The sequence below is a fragment of the Lolium perenne genome, chromosome 6 (genome assembly GCF_019359855.2).
Source record: "Lolium perenne isolate Kyuss_39 chromosome 6, Kyuss_2.0, whole genome shotgun sequence".
Classification (NCBI taxonomy): Eukaryota; Viridiplantae; Streptophyta; class Magnoliopsida; order Poales; family Poaceae; genus Lolium; species Lolium perenne.
In genome coordinates this window covers 195627116-195641188 of record NC_067249.2, presented here as the reverse complement: position 1 = coordinate 195641188, position 14073 = coordinate 195627116, and the positions used below count along the sequence as shown (strand labels likewise).

At 49.3% G+C, this 14073-nt stretch overlaps 2 protein-coding genes across 2 annotated transcripts; one reads left to right on the top strand and one right to left on the bottom strand.

Annotated features, from left to right (window-relative positions):
• The first annotated feature begins 3648 nt into the window (after positions 1–3648).
• LOC127306520 (9-cis-epoxycarotenoid dioxygenase NCED1, chloroplastic) lies at positions 3649–5916 on the top strand. Its single transcript, XM_051337169.2, has one exon. The coding sequence runs from the start codon at positions 3767–3769 to the stop codon at positions 5696–5698; it is 1932 nt and encodes a 643-aa protein (XP_051193129.1). The 5' UTR covers positions 3649–3766; the 3' UTR covers positions 5699–5916.
• Positions 5917–6423: 507 nt separating this feature from the next.
• Positions 6424–9390, bottom strand: LOC127306521 (WAT1-related protein At5g45370). The gene is made up of 6 exons (XM_051337170.2): positions 9035–9390; positions 8803–8919; positions 8443–8719; positions 7738–7893; positions 7294–7445; positions 6424–6994 (listed from the first exon to the last, which is right to left on the bottom strand). Exons 1-6 carry the CDS (start codon positions 9307–9309, stop codon positions 6787–6789), a joined length of 1185 nt encoding a protein of 394 aa, XP_051193130.1. The 5' UTR covers positions 9310–9390; the 3' UTR covers positions 6424–6786.
• Between the last annotated feature and the right edge of the window lie 4683 nt (positions 9391–14073).

The window sequence follows — 14073 nt, the reverse complement described above, 5'->3', positions numbered from 1 at the left end:
ACACACTAAAAATATCAACAAAAGTTTCTATCCTCTGTATCCATGTTTTTTCCAAGCAATCCCCACAAGGGATCGAATTTTCATTATCAGGAGATAACGAAAATACATCGTCAGCCGTTTTTGTCGGTTTTTATATTTGCAAACACAAAAGCAACGACCCGGACCAAATCAACTTTAACAGTTTTAACTAATGGAGCCACCAACACACACTCACAAATGAAGCAAACGCCAACAGCACACAGGAAGCAAGACCCTGTGATCAAAAGCACGACAACCTAAGTTTTCTTTTCACAGCGACACTGGGGATATTGGAAAACGCTCAGGTCTGTATCCATGTTAATGAGGAGCAGTTCCCTTTTAAGAAAATTGATCCGCATGCCTAACAGTTGTTCAAAGCAAGTTAAGACCTATTTCAGATTTTTGTGTTGATGTTGTCAATTTTAGTTGGAAGTTCTGACGACATTTTTTTTACCTCCATCTTGCCTTCAATTAGTGGAACTCACCCAAGTTAAGCAGCGATGTTCCCGCACAAGTTGGTCAGACTCTGGAGTTGTTGAGATTGCAAAACGTGGCGCATCATAATCAGGGGGCAGAGAAACAAATGGTCAAATTTGCCTGCCTTTCAGTTCAAAATTGAACCAAACTTATCCTGATATCATGCACGCAACCAGGCAAGGCCTCATCACAAAACATCCCACCACCGAACCGGCTCTTCACGCTTCGCCGAGAAATATCGGGTCCCGTCCCGATCCTGAGCTCCAGAACAGCCTGAAACTGGGCACCGGCGAATGAATCCCACCTCGCAGATCGCTGGTGAACAAAGCACGCAGCATCACGATGTTTACAGCCTCCTGTCGCCGAGCGCGCGCGAGCTATCGGCGGTGCCCGTAGTCCAGAGGTGGGTCTTGCGGTAGGTGATCAACCCAGATATATGTGTAGCAGCAGCACTCTAGCACACGCTGATATTGCCGCGTCGCCGTCGCCGTCGCTGCAGTTATCCCCTCGCCCTCAGTACTCCTACCAAATTACCTGGCTATCTTACCAGGATCAGGGATTCAGGGTATAGATATGCTCTACTCTGAATTCTAATGCAGTTAAAAATGGAAGCGCTGGGATTGAGTGGAAGCAACGGCAATCCGCGATCGACTCGTCCATTTCAGGGTTTATGGTGGCGCGTGAATCATGAGGGAGACGGCGAGCGACACCGATGGTGGCCCGGGCTCCGGCCGTCCTTGCCACTCGCTTCCGATGCGATCAAGTTTTCTACGGTCGCCTGAGCCTGCTTCTGTAGTTCTGTGGTCCTCCTCAGTTTGCCGATCCACTGCATTATTTTCCGGAGGAGTACACAGGTTGATCCATAGATCGTTGCAGATATTATCGGAGGTCGATGAGACTGATTGATCGCGTCAGACAACATCGGGGCGGGGTTGCTTCTTAGGTTCAGTTTTGCTATGGTTGGAAGCGGAAGTGGCAGGCGAGCATCAGAGCATGATTGATGATGCTGCGCTAATTCTGAATTCTTGTGAAACAAACTGTGGTCATGCAGGTCCTGACGAATCTTGCCGTACACTGGTGTAGTTGCGTGCACGCATTCTGATGTGATCATGTGAAGCTGATTGCGTCGCTTCTGAACCAGTAGGCCACCAAGAAACCCTCTTTCCTTTCTTCCAAGTGTCGAGAATCCTTCGAAAGGCGACCATGGATCCCTTTTGTTTTTCTTCACAACTGCAACGCAAAATACAAATGCATTTGCTGCAGATATTGCTGAGCTGCAACTTGACAGAGTGCACTATCAGTTCTCGTGAATTTGTAAAAAATAGTAGTAAAAAATAGGAGTCTTCCCTGATATTCCGAGGAAGGTACAAACGGAAAGGAGGATATGGGGGACGAGGAAGCAAGCAGTAGCCATGGATGAGTGCCGGCTGGGGCCAGGCATTGATGGCTGATATGGACCGTGGGTCCCCCAGTCCCCCTCCAAATAATAATAGGATGATAAACTGGAGAAACATGGTGAAAAAATGGGTGTTCATTATCCTGTCCTGCCCAATCATGGTTTGGATAATTTCACAGTACGCACGCTTGTATGAAAAAAATCGGAAAAATTATAGGATGATCTACCCATCGTGGCCACTCCTTCAACACTTCATTAGTCTATGTAAATTGACCCAGCTAACCAATAGGTAATAAGCCTATACATAGCCACGCCAGCACACCATGCATGCAAATTGGCAGGATTTGTACTGAAAAGGCCTCAACAGACATCGAAATTGTAAAATATGCCGAAAAATTTGTACCATCTCTAATCCATAATGTGTGTCACGATTTTAATTCATTGTCTCAAAAACTTTAGGGTCTCTTTCATTTGAAGTAGAAGTGGAGGAAGAATTATGGAACAGGAAAATTTTCTTTGTCAAATTCTAAGCACGAGATCGCATCTCACCGAAAGACGACCAGGACTCCTCGCCTCCTGCCGGTGCCGATGCCGATCTTCCCCGCCTCTACGGCCTTCGGGCCATGGGGTGCGGTGGATCGCGGCCCTCGTCGGCGGGAGGGCTCCACCCCCTGTTTTGTGGTTTCCGTTCTCCGTTTGTAGCGGCGGTACTCAGGTGGTGGTGGCGCCGCCTCGTGCAATAAGGTCTCCCCGGCTTCAACCCCATCTCCGCGGCAACGTCGAGAGGCTTGTGGGAGTGGTGTCGTCTTCGAGGTTTTCGTCTGGCTGTGGGGATCTTCAGATCGTCAAGGAGCTTCAGCGACAGTTCATCTTTCTTCTTCGTCTTCAGAACAGATGTGGTCTTCTTGACTCGTTCGGCGACTTCCCGTCCGCAACCAACAACGTCAAGCCGACTCAGGAAGGATCGGCAGCGGCGGTGCGCCGTTGACACGGTCTAGAGGTTGAAGTTGAAGGGCTTCTAAAGGATCTCGTAGTAATTTCATTTTTCTTGGATGCTTTGTACTGTTCGTTGTTTCTTTTAATGCCATTGTCTTATGCGCAAAAAAAAGAGTGGGTCTTTAGTGCCATTATAACATTTTGTACATTTTTCATGTGGTTTGACTTTGATTTGATCATGTCTATTAGGATATTTTGTGTTTTACTATTGATAGGAAGCAAATACCCAAGTTTGCAAAATTCATGTGTTTTCTAACCCTCTGTTTTGCACATAAATTTCTACCATATACTCCCTCCGCGAGGGAGAATAAGTACGATTAGTTTTTGTCCTAAGTTAAACTTTTTAAAGTTTAACCAACTTTATAGAAAATAAGTAGTAATATTTATACCATCAAATTAATACCACTAGAGTCATTTTGAAATGTAGTTTCATAGTATACTAGTCTCATGTCATAATAGTATTATACTTATTTTTTCTATAAAGATGATCAAAATTAAAATAGTTCGACTTACAAATAAGAACAAAAAGTATGCTTACTAACTTTTTTTTCCTGGGCTTTTTTAACCATGAATCGACTCATTCGAGTGTTTGTAGTTATGATAAAAAAAAATGGAACATACGGAAAATTCACATTGGCCAGTCTCTCCGGTAGCAATCCTACGGTCCACATAAATCCTCAAGCTTTCACTAAATGTATATTTTCACCAAGTAGGCTTGCCTTTTACTGAAGCTATAAATAGCCACAGCATACAAAGCAAGCAAAGGCAGTAGCAAGCGGGCTGGTATCAGAACTTGCTACTCACCTGAGTTCCAGCAAAAAAAATCTGTTACTTGCCCACTAGCAATCCAAACAGGCACTGATCTACAGGTTGCAGAAAATGGAGGGAGCACTTGTCACATCTAACTTCAGCATGTCTGATCTCTACCCATCCAAAACCAATGCTGTTCATGCTCCAAGATCAAGGAGGCTCTCGTACATCTCCCCTGTTGCCTCTTCTGCTGCTGCACCGAATTCCGGCTACAGAAGGAAGAAGAGCACGTCGTCGCCGCGGCCGTCGGCTGCCGCCACCGCCACCGTCCTGACGTCGCCGCCGAAGCAGGTCGAGCAACAAGAGCAAGAGGAGCACTTCGTTGGCAAGACAAACAATGCAACTGCAACAAGAGTTGCTACGGCGAGAACAAGCAGGGCATCTGACGCGCCGAGGCAGCAGGTTCAGTCGTCTCGGCCTCGCCGCCGGCCTGCCGCCTCGCTGCCAGTGGCGTTCTGCAACGCGCTGGAGGAGGCGATCAACACGTTCGTCGACCCGCCGGTGCTGCGGCCGTCGGTGGACCCACGGCACGTGTTGTCCGCCAACTTCGCGCCGGTGGACGAGCTGCCGCCCACGCCCTGTCCCATCGTGCGCGGCACCATCCCGCGCTGCCTCGCCGGCGGCGCCTACATTCGCAACGGGCCCAACCCGCAGCACCTCCCGCGCGGGCCGCACCACCTCTTCGACGGCGACGGCATGCTGCACTCCCTGCTCCTCCCGACGACGTCCGACTCGGACCCCATCCTCTGCTCCCGCTACGTGCAGACGTACAAGTACCTAGTGGAGCGCGCCGCGGGCGAGCCGGTCTTGCCCAACGTCTTCTCCGGCTTCCACGGCATGGCCGGGATGGCGCGCGGTGCCGTTATGGCGGCCAGGGTGCTGACGGGCCAGATGAACCCGGTGGAGGGCGTGGGGCTCGCCAACACCAGCCTGGCCGTCTTCGGCGGCCGCCTCTACGCGCTCGGCGAATCGGACCTCCCGTACGCCGTGCGCGTCGACCCGGCCACCGGCGAGGTCACCACGCAGGGAAGGTGCGACTTCGGCGGCCGCCTCAGCATGGGCATGACCGCGCACCCCAAGAAGGACCCCATCACCGGCGAGCTCTTCGCGTTCCGCTACGGCCCCATGCCTCCCTTCGTCACCTACTTCCGGTTCGACCCGGCCGGGAACAAGGGCGCCGACGTGCCCATCTTCTCCGTCAAGCAGCCGTCCTTCCTGCACGACTTCGCCGTCACGGAGCGGTACGCGATATTCCCGGAGATACAGATCGTGATGAACCCGATGGGCATGGTGGTGGGCGGCGGCGCGCCCGTGGGCGCGGACTCCGGCATGGTGCCCCGGCTCGGCGTGATCCCCAAGTACGCCGCGGACGAGTCGGAGATGCGGTGGTTCGAGGTGCCGGGGTTCAACATGATGCACTCGGTGAACGCGTGGGAGGAGGCCGGCGGCGAGGAGATCGTGATGGTGGCGCCCAACATCCTGTCCATCGAGCACGCGCTCGAGCGCATGGAGCTGGTTCACGCCTCCGTGGAGCTGGTGCGCATCAACCTCCGCACCGGCAACGTCACGCGCACGCCGCTCTCGGCGGGGAACCTCGACTTCGGCGTGATCAACCCAGGCTGCCTAGGCCGCCGCAACCGCTACGGCTACTTCGGTGTGGGCGACCCCATGCCAAAGATCGGCGGGGTGGCCAAGCTCGACTTTGATCTTGCCGGCGAGGGCGACTGCACCGTGGCGCGACGGGACTTCGGGCCTGGGTGCTTCGCCGGGGAGCCGTTCTTCGTCCCCGACGACGTCGAGGGCAACGGCAACGAGGACGACGGCTACGTGGTATGCTACGTGCACGACGAGGGCACTGGCGACAACCGGTTCGTGGTGATGGACGCGCGGACGCCCGAGCTGGACATCGTCGCAGAGGTGCAGCTGCCCTCCCGTGTCCCCTACGGCTTCCACGGCCTGTTCGTCACGCAGGCCGAGCTCCGATCACAGCAGCACCATTGATCATCAGAAACACACCGACGCGTCCGATGCTTCCATTGATCACACGCGTGATGTACAATACACCAGCAATATGCTGCATGAAATAGGTCATGAATAGGATTCCATGACATACACATAGGAGAAATAGGTGATGTATATACTTTGTATTCCATTGTCGGGCAATACCCTTTACAGTTCTACAAGAACAATTATTGATAGAACATACCTACATCAGAAAACATGCTTCCAGAATTGTCAGCTCGTAAGGTATGAACTGCAAGAACTTCACAGATGCACATAAATTTTTCTCGCGAGAGTGGATTTTCAGAGCAGGTGCTCAGTGCGCACCCCTATCTACACCGTCTATATTGCATCAATATCCGTGCTAGCTCTTTTCTTCTTATTTTTGTATCTCTCACACCACACAATTTTTGAACTTGATATTTTCCAGATCACCTAAACATAACCACTAGAATGTAGGAAAAATATTTCGAATTTTTTATTTCATTATGTATATATTTTTTAAAAGAATTTATTTTGAATTTTAAAATAATTTGAAATTTAAAATTGCAGAAAAATTGCAAACTATTTTTCCTCCATTCTATTTGTTATTTTTGAGTGACTTGTAAAAAAATAAAATAGAAATAATAAATAACTTGAAAGATACAAAAAAAACAAAATCAAACAAAGTGCAAGTGCGCAGAGCGCACCTGCTCTACTGAACTTTTCCCTTTTTCTCGCCTAACTTTCACAAGCATGACCCCAATGATTACAGAGTTAATAAATATGCAAGGATTGGGATTTAACAGGATATACAGTAAGCCGGTGGAGCTGGCTATGCATTTGGTACAAGGATCATCAGTTCAATATCCTCAGTGCTATCATATTGTCGCAAACCTGAATGAACATGGCGTCTCTTGTGCCTAATTACCTACAGTGTTACTGGGAAAGTTATAAGTATGATTTATAAGCGGATATATATGACTACCACCAATCTTCACTAAAATCTTCTCTTCAGCAATTCTCTTTCTAAATTCTAATGCATTTTGTATATATATTCTCAACAAGGAGATGCCAAAATAAGTTGGATATCTCCGTCCGCCAACGTCTCAAGATTCATGTGGCACATTCCACACTCTAGAAAGGGATATAGAGGATCTGGGGCTCAAGTTTCTGCCTTTTACAACTTGAGAAGCATCTTCATGTGGTTCCGCTGCGACTTTTACATAAGATATTCCAGTGCCATTCAGCTTCTCTGTACGTCTGGCCCAGGTGACAAGGTATAAACCAGAGACGATTAGAAGCCCTCCAATAATACTGCAAGCAAAACATAGCGGATTATATTTCAGATCAAACGTAATGATAAACATTAACTTCTAGGAAGAAAAAGAAAGTACTTTATCCATTGATGTTAGAAACATGGACTATTTATCTATCGGATTATCAGATAGTCAAATCGAGTAAGGCATCAATGTGCAAACACCATATGTTGTTGTATATGATAACTGCTAACATGTAAGTAGCAGAGGTTGGGAACAGTATCTTTCACATAAAAGAGAATGTAAAAAGGAAAAGGCCAAGTCCATTAAAGAGTACAACGTGTGATAAACTATTACCTTCCGAAGTAAACTGGACTTCCAAGAAAAAGCACCGACAAGAGAGCAGAGAGCACTGGCTGGAGGGGATTATATAGTGCCACCATAGCAGGACCCAGAATTTTGTTGGACCATGTCAATATACCATAATTAAGAGCAGATGCAACAACTCCCTGAAATTTGGGAGAAAGTAAGAGAATTTGAGAATAAATTTTTATGGTGGCATGTGTCAACTATTTATTTTATGGCCTACACAAATTAGTATAATTGCAACCAATATCTCCTCCATAGTACTACATATAGCTGTACAATTTCAATTCATGGTTCCATAAATGGGATGCAACAACCTCAGAACAAATTAAGCAGCACCAACAGATACATAATCACTTACATGTGAGAGCATATAATGATGTAATAGTGTAAGCCATGACAAAAGGAACACTCTACAAACATCTAAGAGCTTACAGCATATACAGCAGCAGCAAACTCAGACTGAGTCAAAGTCCAATCTTCTTTATTAGTTGTTGAAAACACTCCTGAGATGACCATTAAAAGAGCTCCAAAAAAGTATGAGTATGCTGTCAATGACAAACTACAGGGGTACTTCACCAAAATCGGAGCCTGAAACAACACATGAACATGATAAGTATAACAAATGAGAAAGCACAACGAATTGCAGAACATTGGTTCTATCATAAGCTTCAGCACTGAGGGCACAATATCAAGATACTTCAATAAAATCCAATACACACAATCATACAGTTATTCTAACAATGTCAGACACGTGCAACCCCTCCTATGAATATACAAGGGTACAATTGCTTAGCCCATGACAAATCTTCTTTTAACAATTCGCAAAACTAACAGACCAAATTCAGTATCGCAGTTGCCAGTTGGTCATACTCATATAGCAAATAGAATGTGTCGTTTGTAGGAAAAGAAACTAAAAATTGTTAAAACTGAAATGTTCATTAAAGTAGAATGCTCTCAAATCTCAATAAATTTGATACAATCTTAAGTCGTTCTAGATTACCGATCTAACTTAGAGAGGATTTCAGAACTGTTCCATGAATATGCTTGATAGAAAACTAAAGTTTGAGGTGTCCTAATTGACTAGCATCAAAGCTCATAAGGAATAGAGTGTAACAAAAGCCTGAAAACCACAAATACCTGCAAAGCAAGATAAGTTGCCATGCAGAGGCAGTTCCCAATCAAGCACAGAACTCCAATGTGCCACTTTTCCAACCCAAACGCAACGAACCAAGAAGACACTGGCTCTGGCTGCAGCATTTCGGTGATGACTCGATTAACATCAAGGTCGAGCTCGCTGCCACCAAACACAGCTGCTCCTCTGTACAGCACCATAAGAACAGCGCCAAGCACACAGACGATGGTGCCACCAACCTTGGCCCGGCCCTCATGTGTGCCCAATCTCGCCGTTTCAGTGCTGGAACAGGCAAAAATCTTAAAATGGAGAACAAAGAGAAATGTGAAACCTCTGAATATTTTTAGGGGGCGAGTGAGACTGACCCCATGACGAGGGCCAGGATGAAGGTGAAGACGGGAACGGACGGTTGAATGGCGGCGGCGTAGGTGGGATTGGTGTAGCCGAGGCCGACCAAGAAGAGCAGCTGGTTCCCGAAGATGCTACATGAAGAACACACAGGCGCGTCACAGAACGAAATTCGTAAGCAGGGAAGCGGCATTGCTTCAGCCGATCAGTCAGTCTGACGCCGAGCGAGCGAGCGGGTGGGTGGCTTACCCCGTGAGCCCGAGGAGGAAGAAGGAGAGGAGAAGGCGCCGCGTGACCGGCGGCGGCCGCGCCTGGGCGGGCGAGCCGCGGTGGCGGAAGAAGGCGATGGGGACGAGGACGGAGAGGGCGAGGAGGTCGCGGAAGACGCAGAAGACGACGCGGTTGACGCCGACGTTGAGCGCCTGCTTCGCGACGACGTGGTACCCCGCGTTGATGAACTGCGCCCCCACCATCGCCGCGTGCGCCCGCCTCGCCTCCCCGTCCCGCGCCGCCGCCGCCGCCATCGCCGCCGATCCCGATCCCCCCGGTCTCGTCGCACGGTCTGAGTAGAGACTACTACTCCTTTGAACCTTTTTCCCCACTGGTTGGCCAGTCGCCACTGGCAGTCCATTTGCTGGGCGGGCTGTATTGGACTTCCTAATTTTGGAAGGAGCTCCAGTGGGCCGTGTTGGTGCAGAGTGGGCTGGGCTGGGCTGCGAGTTGGGTGTTGTTCGTATATACTGGATTTAGGGTTCGGATCGGGAAGCCAGGGTTTTGCCTCTGTTACCGCGACATCGGATCGATGACGAACGCACGTAAGCTGTCACGTAGTCGCGTGCGACGCCGACATGTTGTACAAGACAAGGAGAGATCCTGGTCTAGCCTCCCGGGGGATCTCGCCGCCTCCCTTGCCAAGTCGACCGCGTCCGCTTCGGCGCCGTGTGCCGGGAGTGGCGCTCGGCCGTGCGGCACGACCCCGTCCTGCCGCCATAGTTTCCTTGGATCACGCTACCTGACCGGACTTTCTATAGCTTGTCTGGCTCCGCGTTCCAGCCTCTGCCTCCGATCAATCTCAGCGGCCACAGAAGGACGCACGCGCAGAGCTCCTGCGGCGAGTGGCTCGTGTTCCAACGCCATGATGGCGGCATGACGCTGGTGAGCCCTTTCTCCACTATTACCACCATGGTGCTCCCTAGCCTGCCATCGATGCGGAAACTAGTGGTGTGCCAGGGAAATAACCTTGTCGCCGCAATCTCCGACGAGAAAGGTCATCCCAGGATATTCATATGCCGACCAGGGGTAGCCTCATGGGCGTTGGTGGCAAGCGGCGATCAACAGCTAAGAGCATGTCTAACAGAGCCCTCAAACTGGTCAAACCCTCAAAATAACTGCCAGTTTGAGTGCTGAGTAGAAAAACGGGCGCAGATCAGAGCCCTCAAAACTGTAAACCCTCAATTTTTTTTTGCAGGCCGAACCCTCAAGTCCGATGCCAACCTGCAGCAGTGAGGGTTGCAGGCAATTTCCCAGGCCGAAGCCCTCACACGGTCAACGCACGCACGGGGAGGAAATTTCCTCCCGCCTCCTCCTTCCTCCTCCTCCGCCCCTCGATCCGCCGGTGCCGGCCGCCACCACCGCCGGCCCGCCTCCCCGCCGCGTCGCCGACCTCCGCCTCCGCCCTCTCGCCCCCATCGCACGCCGCCCGAGCTCGCCTCCGCCCCGCCTCCCCACCGCGCCGCCTCCGAGCTCCCTCGTCCGCCCGCCTCCCGCTGCTGCCCTGCTGTCCCGAGCCCGCTTCCCGAGCCCGTCCCCCGCCGCCCCGCCTCGATCCCGTCCTCGCGTCCCCGCCTCCGGCCCGTCTCCGCCTCCCGCAGCCGCCCCGCCGCCCTCCCCGCCTCAAGCCCGTCCCCGAGTCCCTCCCCGCCGCGTTGCCGTCCGCCGCCTCCGCCCAACCTCGCCTTCGCCCCGCCGTCGGCCTTGGTAAGTTGTTTTTTTCTTTTTTTTGTTTCCTTAATGTTGTTTAATTGTTGTTTGATTGTTGTTTGATGTTTTGACAATAGATGGAGTTGTCGTATTTTTCCGATTCGTCGTCTTCGGACGATTCAGACATTGAGGAGATGATAGAAGACGATGACACGGAGATTATGGTCGTCATTCTCACCGTGAAAGATCTTGAGGATCGCAAGAAGTTGCTGGACCAGAGGAGGGGGTCGCAGATAGGGCGCATTTGCATCGAGAGGAACCGTGCACTCGGCCACGAGCAACTCATGCAAGACTACTTTGCCGAGGTACCGACATACCCACCTCGCCTCTTCCGTAGAAGGTACCACATGCGCCGTACTTTGTTTGAGAGAATTGTGAAAGATTGCGAGGCCAACTCGCATTATTTCACACGCCGTAGAAATGCTGCCGGTGCCATGGGATTTAGTGCATACCAGAAGATATAGGCTGCAATGCGGGTGCTCGCCTATGGCATACCCACGGACTACTGTGACGAGTATCTTCGCATTGGCCAAGATACTACCACCGAGTCCGTGCGTAGGTTTGCCAAGATGGTCATCCGGTTGTATGGTGATTGGTATCTTCGGGCTCCCAATGAGGAAGATACAAAGAGGTTGATGGAGATAAATGAAAAAAGGGGATGGCCGAGCATGCTTGGTAGTCTAGATTGCATGCATTGGAAATGGAAAAATTGCCCAAAGGCATGGCATGGAATGTATTGCGGTAAAAGCCATGATCCTACCATTGTGCTTGAAGCCATGGCATCACAAGACTTATGGATTTGGCATGCATATTTTGGTTTGCCTGGAACACTCAATGACATAAATGTGCTTCAAAGGTCCCCTTTATTTGCAAGACTAGTTTCAGGTGATGCTCCAACTTGCAATTACAAGGTCATGGACAATGAGTACACAATGGGATACTATCTCACCGATGGCATTTATCCCGAGTGGGCAACACTTGTGAAGTCCATTAAAGAGAGGAGAGGGATGCCCTTATCCCAAAAAGAAGCCAATTTCACGAGGGCACAAGAATCAGCCCGCAAAGATATTGAGAGAGCTTTCGGTGTTTTGCAAGCAAGATTTGCCATTGTTCGGGGTCCAGCTCGTTTTAGGGACAAGAAAACCCTTGTCAACATCATGAAGTGTTGTGTCATTCTCCACAACATGATACTCGAGGATGAGAGGGGGTTAAACTTGCCATGTTTCTATGACAATGTTGGTACCCGAGTGCAACCGGAGAGGAACCCGGATCGCATTCAAGCTTTTCTTCAAACACATCGGGATATTGAAAATGCCAACACTCATACCCAGCTCCGCAATGATCTGGTCGAGCACCACTGGCAGCTGCTTGACCGTCGCTAATGATGGCCTATTTGATTCATTCCATGTCCTATTTGTGATACAAACATTGTTGTAATGGATATTTGTTTTACTTTTCTATGTACTATTTGATTCAAACATTGTTGTACTAAGTAGAATGATTGTTGTGAGCTTGAAACAATTATTTGATGTTGTAATCATAACTAGAACAATTATTTGTTGTTGATTATGGTTATGTTTGTTGTATGAAAGTTGGTTGAAATACATGTTGTCCAGTTTTGAGGGTTTGAAGGCCGGGGCGTAGATCAGTGCCCTCAAACCTTCTGTTTTGAGGGTTGGTTTGAGGGCACTGATCTGCGCCAGAGATTTTCGGCCCTCAAAACGACAATTTCTCAACCCTCAAAGTCGGTTTGAAGGTTGGGGTTTTTGAGGGTCCTGTTAGACATGCTCTAACAATAGTCAAAGACATTATATTTTATCGAGGCGAGCTCTATGTCCTCAGCTGTAACCACGGCCTCTTCTCCCTCTGCGTAGACCAGGGCACCGCCGATCCGTCCGTGTCTCGGGTTGACCGCGCCATCGAGAACCTAGGCCGCCTCACACCTCCGGACTGCTACCTCGTGGAATCCGGCGGTGTGTTGCTAGTGATCCAAAGGGTGGACCCCAACAAAGTAGCCGAACCTCTCTGGCCTGTATTGAGTGGATTGGACAGAGATGTCGACCAAATTCAATGTGTTTGTAGCCGACTTTGAGAAGTCGCGATGGAAGATTGCGAGCAGCATAGGGGATGATCGGACGCTCTTCCTTGGGCGCTGGTGCTCCCGGTCCTTCCATATCCCCGACAAGTACACCACTTACATGGGGAACCGTATCTTCTTTTCGCCACACCGTCACAATGAGAACTTCTATTTGGGGAAGGAGCGGTTCTACTGCAGCATCTACAACATGAAGGCACAACGGTCAGAATCGTTCATGAACACGCTGTTGTGCCCACTTGTAGGCTTCCAGCTGGCGTCGTGGTTGTTCCCTCAAACTCAAAGCTAGCCATGGACGACCATTGATTTGCAATTATGGATGCCGAAGATACCCTGGTCCGTGGAGCCACCCTAGATTGACAAGTAGACAAGTAGATTAGTAGAGTGCTGCTCGCCGTGGGCCCCCAAGAGCTAGAGATCTGGATCCATGATTTGTTTACTCTTCAGACCCACCAGTTTACAATAATTTTACTCCATTCGTCAATTAATTTGGCCCACGGAGTAAAATATATACACATCCTAAGCTGCAACCTACCATTTCTCTACTCCGACTGGAATCCTCTTACCAAAAAAAAAAAACTCCAACATTTCTCAATTTATTTCTCAATGCCACGATTTCTCTAGGGCCTTCCCACTTGTGTAGATTAGCACCGACGGCCCTCATGTATCTTCCAAGGTTACGAGTATTCATTAGTGGAGACTCACAGCACCGTCACATAACTATATCATTCTGCAAGCAGCTCTCCTTCGATTCGCAACACTTCTATTTATCCCCTCATACATGCTTGAGAGATCGTAAATTCAATAGATGTATTATTCACCACACATCTACTCATATTTTGCACAGTCATATGAACGAGTTACTCCTATAATTGTGTTCCAGCTCTAGAGAAACATATGTATATACACATGTACATCAGGGGCTATTGGTGAAAATAAATATCATAATATATAATTTGCTCAATTAATATAGAAATAAGTAGTTTCGACGAGGGACAATATCCATGGTGGCCGCCAAGTTACATAAGTGGGGTTTTGGGAGCTTCGGCTCGGTGCGGCGGGAAATCAAGCATCTCTAGCGTAAGCTGAAAGCACTATTTTTTTGCGGGAAAGATCAAGTGATATAGAACCAGAGATCAAACAGAACATACCCTGAGAAACAAAAAAAATACACCCAAGTCTTGTAGGATCTTGAAGACGCCGTCAACAAAGG

Excerpts from the sequence above, each read along its gene's own strand:
- LOC127306520 (XM_051337169.2), top strand. The coding sequence starts at position 3,767 with ATGGAGGGAGCACTTGTCACATCTAACTTCAGCATGTCTGATCTCTAC.
- LOC127306521 (XM_051337170.2), bottom strand. The coding sequence starts at position 9,309 with ATGGCGGCGGCGGCGGCGCGGGACGGGGAGGCGAGGCGGGCGCACGCG. Across the intron at positions 7,446-7,737 it reads TTGCTGCTGCTGTATATGCT|GGAGTTGTTGCATCTGCTCT; the intron begins GTAAGCTCTTAG and ends CCCAAATTTCAG. Across the intron at positions 6,995-7,293 it reads AGTCCAGTTTACTTCGGAAG|TATTATTGGAGGGCTTCTAA; the intron begins GTAATAGTTTAT and ends TTTTGCTTGCAG.